This window comes from Thamnophis sirtalis, unplaced genomic scaffold (assembly GCF_051295495.1).
Source record: "Thamnophis sirtalis isolate CommonGarterSnake01/CBP01778 unplaced genomic scaffold, rThaSir2_p1.2 scaffold_2, whole genome shotgun sequence".
Classification (NCBI taxonomy): domain Eukaryota; kingdom Metazoa; phylum Chordata; class Lepidosauria; order Squamata; family Natricidae; genus Thamnophis; species Thamnophis sirtalis.
In genome coordinates this window covers 112,136,281-112,148,002 of record NW_028261382.1, presented here as the reverse complement: position 1 = coordinate 112,148,002, position 11,722 = coordinate 112,136,281, and the positions used below count along the sequence as shown (strand labels likewise).

Here is an 11,722-nt window from a genome sequence, read left to right as displayed (position 1 = left end):
TAAAAATGAGTCTATAGACCCAATTAAAGGGTATTTTACAATCCTCTATTAAACTCCATCTGTGCTTTGTGGAAATAAATGTGAAATTGATTTCTTTTAATTGTTTTGGAAGCCTTGACTATTAGTCCCACTATCTAAACTGCTTTGTGTTTTACAAATTAGGTTCAAATGGAACAATGTTGGCATATCTTGAATTTTTTTTTTCCTTTATGGAAACAGAAATTAAGTAGCAGGGGAAATATCGCCTACCCCAACTTGGTATCTTTCTGATTTATATAAAGGACACTGGAAGTTGTAGCCCAGATTTATCTTGAGGTTATTAAGTTGGAAAATCTGCAAAATTTACCCTAACTATAACTACACTTCTCCCTGGATGATAGTGGGAAGGAGACCTTATTAGTCATACAAAATTGTTGTAGGATGAAGCTTATATTCTACCTTAAGGAAAACCTATGGAGTTTCTTCCCACGAGAGATTTAATCGGAGCTCACATTAGCATCACCAGGTGAAGACTAGCGCCAAAGGCTTTTTAATTGGCTTGTAATTGCGTTTTGTAATGTTTTGGATTTTGGAGAACTGCTTTGCTGCTGCCTAGTTTATATGGTGTTTACGTTTTGGGCTTTATTTGACTTTCCTGCACCTGCTTTTATTCCAATGGTAGCTTTTAGGGTGTTGGAATATAAGCAGAGACTTTGGCTAAAGTGTAGCTTAATTTTGGAATAAATGAATTGAATAGATCAACCTGCGTGGAGTCAATTTCACACCTGCTCTCTGGTTGCCACAGTCCACTTTTCGTTAACCACACTCAGTTAAGGTGTCTTAACCGAGACTAAGGAAGAAAGGAACGTTATTCCTATGTTTTGAGTTCAGCCAGAAGCTTCCTTGCATGTGTGACTTAGCACTATTATGGCTTTGCACTCAACCACAACGGCGACAAATTACAATTAATGAGTTTGAAGGCTTGTGGGCCCAGCCATTGTGGCTTATCCAATAGACAAACACTGTGTTCACATAAGGTTTGAACCAGTGGTGGGTTCCAGATTTTGTTGCAACCGTTATGGTGCTACGGGGCCTGGCGTCCACCACATGAACGTGCGCAGCACACACGCACAATCGCGCTGCGCGTGCCTGCATCCTTACCTCCCGCGACGCTCCGCGACACCTCCATGACACTCCAGCTGCTCGGTGGAGTGTCGTGCAGGTGGCGTATGCTCCGTGCATGTGTGCGGAAGCGCCGCAGAGCTCAAATACAGGTAAGGATGGCGGGTGGGTGGGCCCTCCAGAGCACTGTACCAGAATGGTATCCGGTGCTCCCGGCAGGCACCGGTATGCCTGTACTGGGGCGTACTGCCTGCAACCCATCACTGGTTTCAACCCAAACAATAACTTTCATTGTCACAGTTAGAAATTTTCACCTTGATTTATATCATCTGAACATATACGACAAGGCTGTCCTGGAAAATGTAAGAGGCCGGCCCACATCTACCCAATGCAAAGAGGAAACATGCCAGCAGTTTGGGGAGTGGCATCAAGATGGCCACACCCACCCAGTCAGCCACACCCACCTGGTCCCGAGTGTCAACCAGAGCTCTGATGTGGCCCTCAATGAAATTGAGTTTGACACCCCCGGTCTACGGGGAGCTTCAGCTTTCAAAACTAGCAAGCCAGATCCGAACTGTTTGGCTGGGAGCCACACATAAGCAGCATGGAATTATTCAGAGGGCAGTCGAAGTAAAATGTAATGAAATAATTTCCCAAGTGATCTCCAAGGATGGAGAAAATAGCAAAAACGAAACACAACCCCAAACCCTAAAACAGAGCCAGAGCTTTTTAATACAAGCCTAAGAAAGATGTAACCTTTTCATCTCGGAAAGGATGAATGGAGAGCGCTGATGGTATTGATTTTGTGTTATGTCCATCCCAAGCAGACTCATTGTTTCAAGGGTAACATCCATGAAGCCCATCAGCCCTGAGGGCAGAGGTGTCCTACATTTGGGAGAGACCGCCTTCTTTTGGGTTGCTAAAAGCCAGAGGAATCGGGGAGATTGGGGGGGGGGGGAGCCCTTTTGGCATCAATTTCAACCCCAGCAGCAGTTCAGCCCACAGCCATCGTTGGTGTATGAACCTGACTGTCCTTTCTTGGCGTGGTCCACCCCGGTTACAGTAGACTTGGCTGTTGTTGCAAGCAGAAGACTTCGGATTGGCTTTTTGGGCATCTTCAAGGTTGCACAATTGAACAGCCTCACTTCATGGGTGACAGGGATTTCTTCCGGGCATTGGGTCCAGCTTGTGTCCTCTGGTACCCAGCTGTAGCTTGTGTTATAGGAGTCATTCTCATCTTTGCCCGCTAACAGGTAAATCTTACCTTGGAATTCCAATGCGCAAGCGAATGCCAAGGCGATGGGCAAGTCCGGTATGGTGATGTCCCAATTGACTCTGCCATTCTCACAGAGGTAAAAGCTACCTTTGGTACAGGAAGGAACCTCTTCACTGCCCATCAGAGTGTGGACTAGGACATTGCCCCTCTCCTCGGAGTATCCACCCAAAACATATATCCCGTTTCCAATGGAGACAGCCGCTGCGCCGTAACAGGCAAACTCCATGGGCACCTCAGTCCACCAATTGGCGTTTATGTCATAGATAAGAAGGCCCCGGTAGCTCCAGGAAGCTTTCCCTCCTATTAGGTAGAGCTTATTCTTGAGCACTGCTGAAGCAGGGTACATCAAAGCAAGGGGAAGGTTAGCAATGGGATTCCAGGTATTCTGCTCCACGCAGAAGGCCTCAGCGGAAGTAAGAGGACCCAGGTCATTGCAGCCTCCAAGAGCATAGAGTTTCTTGCTGCAGGCTAGGAAGGGATGCACAGCCCGGCTTGTGCTCATAGATGGAAGCTGCATCCATTGACTAGTCAAGGAGCTGTATTCATAAAGAGCGTCAACAAATGTACAATTGTCCTTCTGGCCACCGGACAGATAAAGTTTGCATCCCACGGAAGCACATCCGGAGTAGCTCAGATATTTTACTGGCGGTAACTTCTCCCACTTCTCGGCATGAGGATCAAAACAATGCAAATAAGATTCTGGGTTGTCTCCGTCCTGGATCCTGCTTTCGTTGACCTCTACGCACACAAAATAGTTGTCAAACATGCCTTTTCTGAGCCCACCGCTCTCTAGCAATCTCCCTATCCCGTCGAGTTCCTTCCACCGGAGGCGCACATGGCGATAATATTCTGCAATATCTGCCTGAACGTCAACGAGCTCGTCATGAGTGAGCAGTGGAAAGCGGACATGTCCAAGAAGCTTCTGAAACAGCGGGAGGCGTACGGAGGTGGCCGCTTCCACCCAACTGCGCACAGCCTGATAGATGACCAGTTCAGAGGTTATTTCCAAGTGGTCTGAGCAGATGAGATGGATCAGCGCACCAGAATCGAGATTCAGGAAAGCTTCTTGCTTTACGAGGGTTCCAAAGTGTTGTTCAATGTAGCTTAGAGCTGCTTGGAGCAAAGGTGGATGATTGAACTCATAAGCCAAGCCATACAGATTGAGGCAATTGCCCATGGAAATATTCAGCTCAAGAAACCTGAGAGAAAAGCGAAGATAAATGTAGAGTCAAACATTTTTACTAATAAAAGAATAAGAATAGAATAGAATAGAATAGAATAGAAAAGAATAGAATGGAATGGAATGGAATGGAATGGAACCGGAACCGGAACCGGAACCGGAACCGGAACCAGAACCAGAACCAGAACCAGAACCAGAACCAGAACCAGAACCAGAACCAGAACCGACAGAATAGAATAGAATTAAAGTAGAATGGAATGGAATGGAATAGAATAGAATAGAATAGAATTAGAGTAGAACGGAATGGAATGGAATAGAATAGAATAGAATAGCTTATGCCGCGTTCGGAGTGCTGCCCTTTCGGAAAGCCCCACCGAAGCCCCAGCACTGTGTCCGCTATGGAGCGGGACGTGTCCCGCCTGTATGGCAGACACAGCGCCGGGGCTTTAAATCCCTGCCGCTGTGTCCGCCATAGAGCAGAACTCATCCTGCCTGTATGGCAGACACAGCAGCGGGGCTTCAGTGGGGCTTTTGGAAAGCCGCACCAAGGCTTTGGCAGGGTTTTCCAAAAGCCCCGCCAAAGCCCCGGTGCTGGCAGACATAGGGCGGTAGACATATGGTGGCTTTTGCCCCCTTGCCTCACCAGCCATAAAGCTCACTGCACGTCACTGCTGAATCCCACCTCTGGCTGAGACCTTGCTGATAGTTTTGGAGTGAGAGAGCAAATGTTGCTGAAGGGTAGACGATGCAGGATAAGTCATATCCTGCATTTTTCTCCCCAGACATTTGAGGAAGCAGAGAGGGTTGCTGAGCATCTTCCTCAACATCAAAACCTGTAGATTTGTAAACTTGCCAGAACATCTCTTTTGAAAAGAAAGCAACTTTGATTAAGCAATGGCACTTCCCTTGGCACAATGAGAGGCTCATGTACGAAACAGCCCCAAGGAGCGGTGCGCTTTTGGGCTACCTATAACGATGTGTTTCCAAGAATATTGCAAAGTTCAGCCCGTGAGTTCTCCAGAGCTGCATGAAGTCCCAGAAAGGTTATCCTTTGACACCCTCCCCCCCCCCCAGAACTCTCCGCAAAGTTGCCATCCAATTATATGTTTTAATGAGGCAGAAAGAGGAAATTATGAAAGGCACGGGGGATACTCCTATTAATGCCATTTAATGGTTTTAATTTAAATAAAAAAGTAAATTGCATTGTGTTTAATCTACATTTAGATGTAAATGTTAAGTATAAATCAAGTTTAGTTTTTGGCCCAGTTCTCTCATGTCAGTATCCTGGTGATGTGCCCTTTTGGGCACAGGGTATGCCTTGAAGAAAAAGTGCTTGCTTTCAGACAACACACTAATTTTCACGCTTCAGGTTAGTCTAGCCCACGGGGCTCCGTACAACTTGCTATGCCTGAATAAGCCAACTTTATGATGCCTCTGTATCATGGTCTGATTCATGTAGTAATAGCAATAGCACTTGGACTTATATACCACTTCACAGTGTTTTACAACTTTCTTTAAGCGGTTTATGAAGTCAGCCTCTTACTGTTGTGGCCCGCTAGTGGCCAGCAGAGCTGGTGGCAGGCAGTGAGGAGGTTGGGGAGGAACCTTGACCAGTCCTGGAGTCTGGGGAAGGCTCTGATGAGGGCTCTGCATCAGAGGCAGAGAGGGGGCCAGGGCCATCTGACAGTTATCAGCTGCCTTTGGAGTCAGAGATCAGTGGGGCAGAACAACAGCTGGAGCCTGTTCCCATGTGCAGAGCTGCCAAGAGAAAGGAGAAGTTAAGGAACAAGGGCTGGCTCGGGAGTAAAGGCACAGGTGGAGGGTGAATGGCCCCTCCCATAGGGAATAAAGAGGAGCGAAGGGGGAGTGGAGTTTGCAGGAGACAATTAGTTCGTTTAATTAGTGTGAAGATTTTTTCGGGACTCTCAGAGGCTCCTTGCCAAGTATTTTCTTGTCCAGTGTTGCATTTGGAAGATATCAGCCTGGCAGCTCTCCAAGCCTGATAAGGTCGGTGGTTGTAAATACATCCTCGAAAGGCTGTTTGCCAGGACTGTGCTGGATGTGAATGAGAGGAATTCACATAAGCTTAATAAAAAGGGGTTTTGTCAGGACAAGGAGTCTGCTTCATGATTTTGTGAAGCCCAGGTCAGGACACTTACCCCAACAATCTGGGTTCTCATTTTACTGACCTCGGAAGGATGGAAGACTGAGCTAACCTTAAGCCGATCAGGATCAAACTGCTGGAGTAACCAGCGAGTTAGCCTGCAGTGCTGCGTTCTAACCATTGCGCCACCACGGCTCAAATGATGTGCTAAGACAATGATTGTTTCCCAAAACACACTGAAGTACAAAAATACCCCCCTTTTAGCTTAGTCCTCCATATTGTGCAAACATAACTCCTGAAATGTTTTGCAGTCCAGATTTTAGGGAGGCAAGGCGCATTTATCCTGAAAGTCCCAAAGATGCTTTTTCAGGAGGCAACTGGGCTTTCTGGTTTCTTTTTCTTTTGAACACGTTTCACTTCTCTTCCAAGAAGCTTCTTCAGCTCTGACAGGATAGCGGGGAACGGAAGGATTTATATTCCGTTGCCGACAGCTATATTCAATATTCCTTGAGAATCTCTACAGACATTCAGATTTGACTTTGATGTAGTTGTATTTATACTTATAGTAGCTGAACCTTTGGAAGTTCAATTTTTGCTATACAAGATAGTCCTTGACTTATGACCACAAGGGTGCTCAGCATTTCTGTTGCTAAGCAAGACAAGGGTTAAGTGAGTTTGGTCCCTCTTTGCAAACTTTCTTGCCACAGTTATTAAGTAGATCGCTGCAGTTGTTAAGTTTAGTAACACGGTTATTAAGTATATCTGGCTTCCCCGTTGATTTTGCTAGTGAAAAGTTTGCAAAACATAACCCAGGAACACCGCAAGCATCATAAACATGAGCCAGTTGCCATGCGTGCAAATTTTGATCATGTGACCATGGGGATGCTGTAACAGTCATAAGAGTGAAAAACAGTAATGTCATTTTTTCCAGCATCGTAATTTCAGTCACGAAACAAACGGAGCAGAGGTAGGTTGCTCGCGGTTCAGCCCAGATCGCGTGAGCTAGTAAGTGCCGGTGGTGGGAAGCTCCACCCACCTACCCGGACGCTTCTCTGCGCATGCACAGAAGCGTCACACGGACCCATGAGCGAACCAGTATTAAAAAAAAAAAGGAAACCCACCACTGAAGACGAGGATTAGCTGCGTTGTGTATCTGACAGTGTGGAGGACCTGCTAATCTAGAGTGGGTTTCGAGATGCTCGGCTGAGAAGCGGGACAGTTTTGTAAAGAAGCTGCAAGGTCCTTTGGGATTGGTGAAGAGCAGAAGATATCGCGCGATGGGTAGGAAATAACTTCAGTTGCCAGAACTAACCCCGTTCCTTTCTCCTTAGGACATCTTGCTAAAGAGACCATGAGAATTGTGATTGGAAAAAGAATGACTTCCAAATTTAGGTGGATTCCTGACCAAAGAACTGAGGAAAAAGTTCCTAACAGTGAGGACAATCAACCAGTGGAACAGAAGTTGCCTTCAGATGTTGTGGTTGTTTCATCACTGGAGGTTTTTAAGAAGAGACTGGACTGCCATTTGTCTGAAATGGTATAGAGCAGTGATGGATAATAGCAATAGCAATAGCAATAGCAGTTAAACTTATATACCGCTTCATAGGGCTTTCAGCCCTCTCTAAGCGGTTTACAGAGTCAGCATATTGCCCCCACAGTCTGGGTCCTCATTTCACCCACTTCGGAAGGATGGAAGGCTGAGTCAACCTTGAGCCGGTGAGATTAGAACCGCTGAACTGTAGATAATAGTCAACTGAAGCGGCCTGCAGTACTGCACCCTAACCATTGCGCCACCTCGGCTCTTTTTGCCATTGTGTGCCAAAAGCATGGGGGAGTGCAAGCACATGCATGACCCCACCCATAATTTTATGTGACCTCCCCTGCATATGCACGTGCCCCCTGCACTCCCCCTGCTTTTGGCATGCGATGGCATGGTGGATCCGCTTTTCACCCTCCCCAGGCTCCAGACCCTCTCTAGGATCCTGGGAAGTGTGAAAACGGCCTTCCCCACCCCCCTGGAGGCCCTCTGGAGGCCAGAAACAGCCCATTTGCTGACCTGGTCAGACCGGAAGGCCTGTTTTTCACTCTCCCCAGGCTCCAGAGCCTTTCTAGGAGACTGGGGAGGGTGAAAACAGCCTCCCCCACCCTGGAGGCCAAAAACAGCATGTTTCCTGACACCTGGTGGGCCCAGAAGGCCCGAAAATCAGCTGGCTGGTGCATGCATGCGCGCCGGAGCTCAGCTCGCGTGCCCACCGATATGGCTCCATAGATTCGCCATTACAGGTATACGGTCTCTTGCTTGAGCCGGGGATTGGACTAGAAGACCTCCAAGGTCCCTTCCAACTCTGTTATTCTGTTATAACTCTTCCCCTCGCATTGAATGCGAAACAACTAGGCGCAAAGACATGTTTTCCCCTCATGCCATCATTATGCTGAACACCTAACTCTCACAGGGCCATCTGATGTTTATGTTACCCATGAACGATGACTGTAGCATTATTATTTATCCTTATTATCTTCTTGAAGAGCCGAGGTGGCGCAGTGGTTAGGGTGCAGTATTGCAGGCCACTTCAGCTGACTGTTATCTGCAGTTCAGCGGTTCTAATCTCACTGGCTCAAGGTTGACTCAGCCTTCCATCCTTCCGAGGTGGGTGAAATGAGGACCCAGACTGTGGGGCGATATGCTGACTCTGTAAACCGCTTAGAGAGGGCTGAAAGCCCTATGAAGCGGTATATAAGTCTAACTGCTATTGCTATTATTCTTGGAAGTTGGTCCCTTCCGACTGTTGTTACCCTGTGAACATTACCTTCCAACTGTTTCTTTCAAGGGGAGGATCTGAAGCTTGCTAGCTGCTGTGAAAAGATCGTGAGCAGTCTCGGCTGAGAGGGATAATTCCTCTGTGTAGAGGTAATCCAGCAAGCTGTGGAGTGTGGAGGCTGTCATGTCCTCAAGTAAGATCTCCCCATTTTGAGACTCGCCGCTGCCACTGGTGAAAAGGTCTCGAAAATAAGGGCTAACAGATGCTAGCAGCATCCTGCAGAGAGAGAGAGAGAGAGAGGAGAGAGAAAAAAAAGCTGATGAGCATAGGATGGCTTTGGACATTGATATTAAGTTGTGGGTAGGTGTTCTGACCCCCCCTTCTCCACTCGTTCACAGACGACAGGCAGACAGACTTAAAAGGAAAGAACTTTATCAGCCCCGACTCACGCTGGCTGCGAGCCCAAAAATAAACATAAATAAAGTCTCTGGCAAGAAGATAACAGAATGCAAAACAAAATATCTTACAAAGCAATTCACTTCTCCAAGAATTGTAGCCAAGTCTCCCCCCTGCCCCCCCCACACCAAATGTGTTGTAGTTCAACAATACCTGTATAGGTAGAGCAGTGGTGGGTTTCAAAATTTTTTTGAACCTACTCTGTGGGTGTGGCTTCCTTTGTGGGAGTGGCTTGCCGGCCATGTGACCTGGTGGGAGTGGCTTGCCGCCCATGTGTTCTCTCTCTCTCTCTCTCTCTCTCTCTCTCTCTCTCCCTCTCTCTCTCTCTCTCTCTCTCTCTCTCTCTCTCTCTCTCTCCTTCCTTTTTTCTCTCTGTCCCTTTTTCCTTCCTTCCTTCCTTCCTTCCTTCCTTCCTTCCTTCCTTCCTTCCTTCCTTCCTTCCTTCCTTCCTTCCTTCCTTCCTTCCTTCTCTCTCTCTCTCTCTCTCTCTCTCTCTCTCTCTCTCTCTCTCTCTCTCTGAGTCTGTCTGTCTGTCTGTGTGTGAGTGGTGGGTTTCAAAAAATTTTGGAACCTCTTCTGTAGGTGTGGCCTACTTTCCGGGTCCACTGGTGGAACCTCTTCTAACCAGTTCGGTAGATTTGACGAACCGGTGCGAACTGGTAGGAACCCACCTCTGAGGTAGAGGGATCTGTAGGGCTGTCGGGATGACTTACCTGTGGCAAGGAAAGCTCCTTCCTTCAACCCCCAAAGTGACATCACAAAGCTGTTGGGACTGGTATAGCTGTTTCAAACCTAGCAAAATAAATACGTACACAAAGCACATGTGCATGGAAGTACACATACATGTAAAAGTAGAAAGCCCCCAAACTTCTCAGTCTGGTTTCTTATAGATTGATACAGATGTGGATGCAACTTATGTTCTGACCTGGTGTCATTGACATGACTCTAAGGGTGGCCAGCCAGAGAGTAAAAACTGCAGCGCAATGCGAAGGGAACGAAAGCATAATTGCAACAGCAACAAAATCAGATACAGGGAGTCCTCAGCATACGACGATAACTGAGCCCAAAATTTCTGTTGCTAAGTTGTTACATGAGTTTTCCCCCCATTGTATGACCTTTCTTGCCACAGTTGTTAAGTGAATCACTGCGGTTGTAAAGTTAGCAACACAGTTGGTAAGTGAATCTGCCTTCCCCATTGACTTCGTTTGTCAGAAGGTCACAAAAGGGGAGCACATAACCCCGGGACACTGCAACCGTCATAAATATGAGTCAGTTGCCTAGCGGCTGAATTTTGATCACATGACCACCATAGGGATGTTGCAGTGGTTGTGAAAAATGGTCGTAAGTGCCATTTCAATTTTGAACAATAAACTGTTGTAAGTCATGGATTAGCTCTATGTAGCTTTCATAAACAGAGGCCAAAATCAATTTACGCACCAAAGAAATTGCTAATGAAATTATATAACTTGCCCAGAGTTGCTTTGGATAGTGAGATGGGTGGCATATAAATTCATTCATTCATTCATTCATTCAATCAATCAATCCTAGGCTGACCTGGTTATGTGTTCTTTCCTATATATATGCAACATAGATACTCTTGGGATTCAGAGCCAAACAACTTGCCTCCAAAAGTTATGGATGCTCCAACACTGGAAGTTTTTAAGAAGATGTTGGATAACTATTTGTCTGAAGTGGTGTAGGGTTTCTTGCCTAAGAAGGGGGTTGGACTAGAAGACCTCCAAGGCCTCTTCCAACTCTGTTATTCTATTCTAATTGTAGATTGGACCTTAGTGGTCCCTTGGCCCAATCTTCTTGCTCAAGATTAAATCATCAAAAGAGGGGAACATCGTAATAACTAGAACCACTTCTACTGAATTTTTCTAGAGCATCGTGTTTCAATAAAAGGCAATTTATTGTTGAGAGGTTCTTACATTTCTCTCTGTATATATTAAAGTTCTTCCTCATCATCCCAAGTCATTTGCTCAAGATGGTCTCTTGCATGCCTTTCTAACATTGGAAAATAATAATTGTGCCTTCTTTGAATTTTCACTCGTCCATATTCAATCTCCCTAGTTTTTTTTTTAACCATTCCACATGGGACTTGAAGCTATTCAAGGACTTCAAATCAGAGGACTTCAGTTATACAGGATTAAAGAGCTTTAGATATGCGGGACCAACTTCCATAACAGGCGTCGGCAACCTTAAACACTCAAAGAGCCACAAAGGTCCTAACCAGAAGCCCACCATTCAATTCTGGAGCTGACTGGAAGTCCTTTTCCCTCACCATAGAGTCTCCTCCTAGCATGGCACCTTTTTTCCTCTACCTATCCTAACCAAAAACCCTATCAATTGTGGAGCCGACCGGTGACAGGGAGCCACAGCAGAGGGATGAAAGAGCCACATGCGGCTCCAGAGCCACAGCTTGCTGGCCCCTGATCCATAATCCATGGATTATCCATGCTATCAGAGAAGGCTGCCCTAGACGATCTTCAAACTTACCTTGACATAAATAGGTTTCATGAGACTGAAGTGGTTTTTCTGTCCCATCTTCTTCATCGCTGTCTCTCAGGGAATCCATTTTCTCAGCCTCCCAAGAAGGCTCAGGAACCAGCCAAAGAATTCATCCTGTTCCTTATCTGGGGATTGATCAGAATGTGGACTTAAACAATCCTTTACTTCAAGGCAGAAATAAATCCTGGCACGAACTAGGCACCGATTTCTCCCATTTTTGTCCTAGTCCGTCTTCTGAAATGTCAGTTTTGGCATCCCAGCAAACAATTTTGCTCAAAATGGAAAAATTGAGACTCACATCCTATGAGGGAAGGCCTGAAATCCATGGCCAATCT

The 11,722-nt window shown here is 46.4% G+C and overlaps 1 protein-coding gene across 1 annotated transcript; it reads right to left on the bottom strand.

Annotated features, from left to right (window-relative positions):
- Positions 1 to 1,807: 1,807 nt before the first annotated feature.
- On the bottom strand, positions 1,808 to 11,518 carry LOC106550837 (kelch-like protein 26). Its single transcript, XM_014068819.2, has 4 exons — positions 11,376 to 11,518; positions 9,590 to 9,668; positions 8,469 to 8,696; positions 1,808 to 3,576 (listed from the first exon to the last, which is right to left on the bottom strand). Exons 1-4 carry the CDS (start codon positions 11,452 to 11,454, stop codon positions 2,079 to 2,081), a joined length of 1,884 nt encoding a protein of 627 aa, XP_013924294.2. The 5' UTR covers positions 11,455 to 11,518; the 3' UTR covers positions 1,808 to 2,078.
- Between the last annotated feature and the right edge of the window lie 204 nt (positions 11,519 to 11,722).

Excerpts from the sequence above, each read along its gene's own strand:
- LOC106550837 (XM_014068819.2), bottom strand. The coding sequence starts at position 11,454 with ATGGATTCCCTGAGAGACAGCGATGAAGAAGATGGGACAGAAAAACCA. Across the intron at positions 9,669-11,375 it reads TGAAACCTATTTATGTCAAG|GTTTGAAACAGCTATACCAG; the intron begins GTAAGTTTGAAG and ends TTATTTTGCTAG. Across the intron at positions 8,697-9,589 it reads AGGAGCTTTCCTTGCCACAG|GATGCTGCTAGCATCTGTTA; the intron begins GTAAGTCATCCC and ends CTCTCTCTGCAG.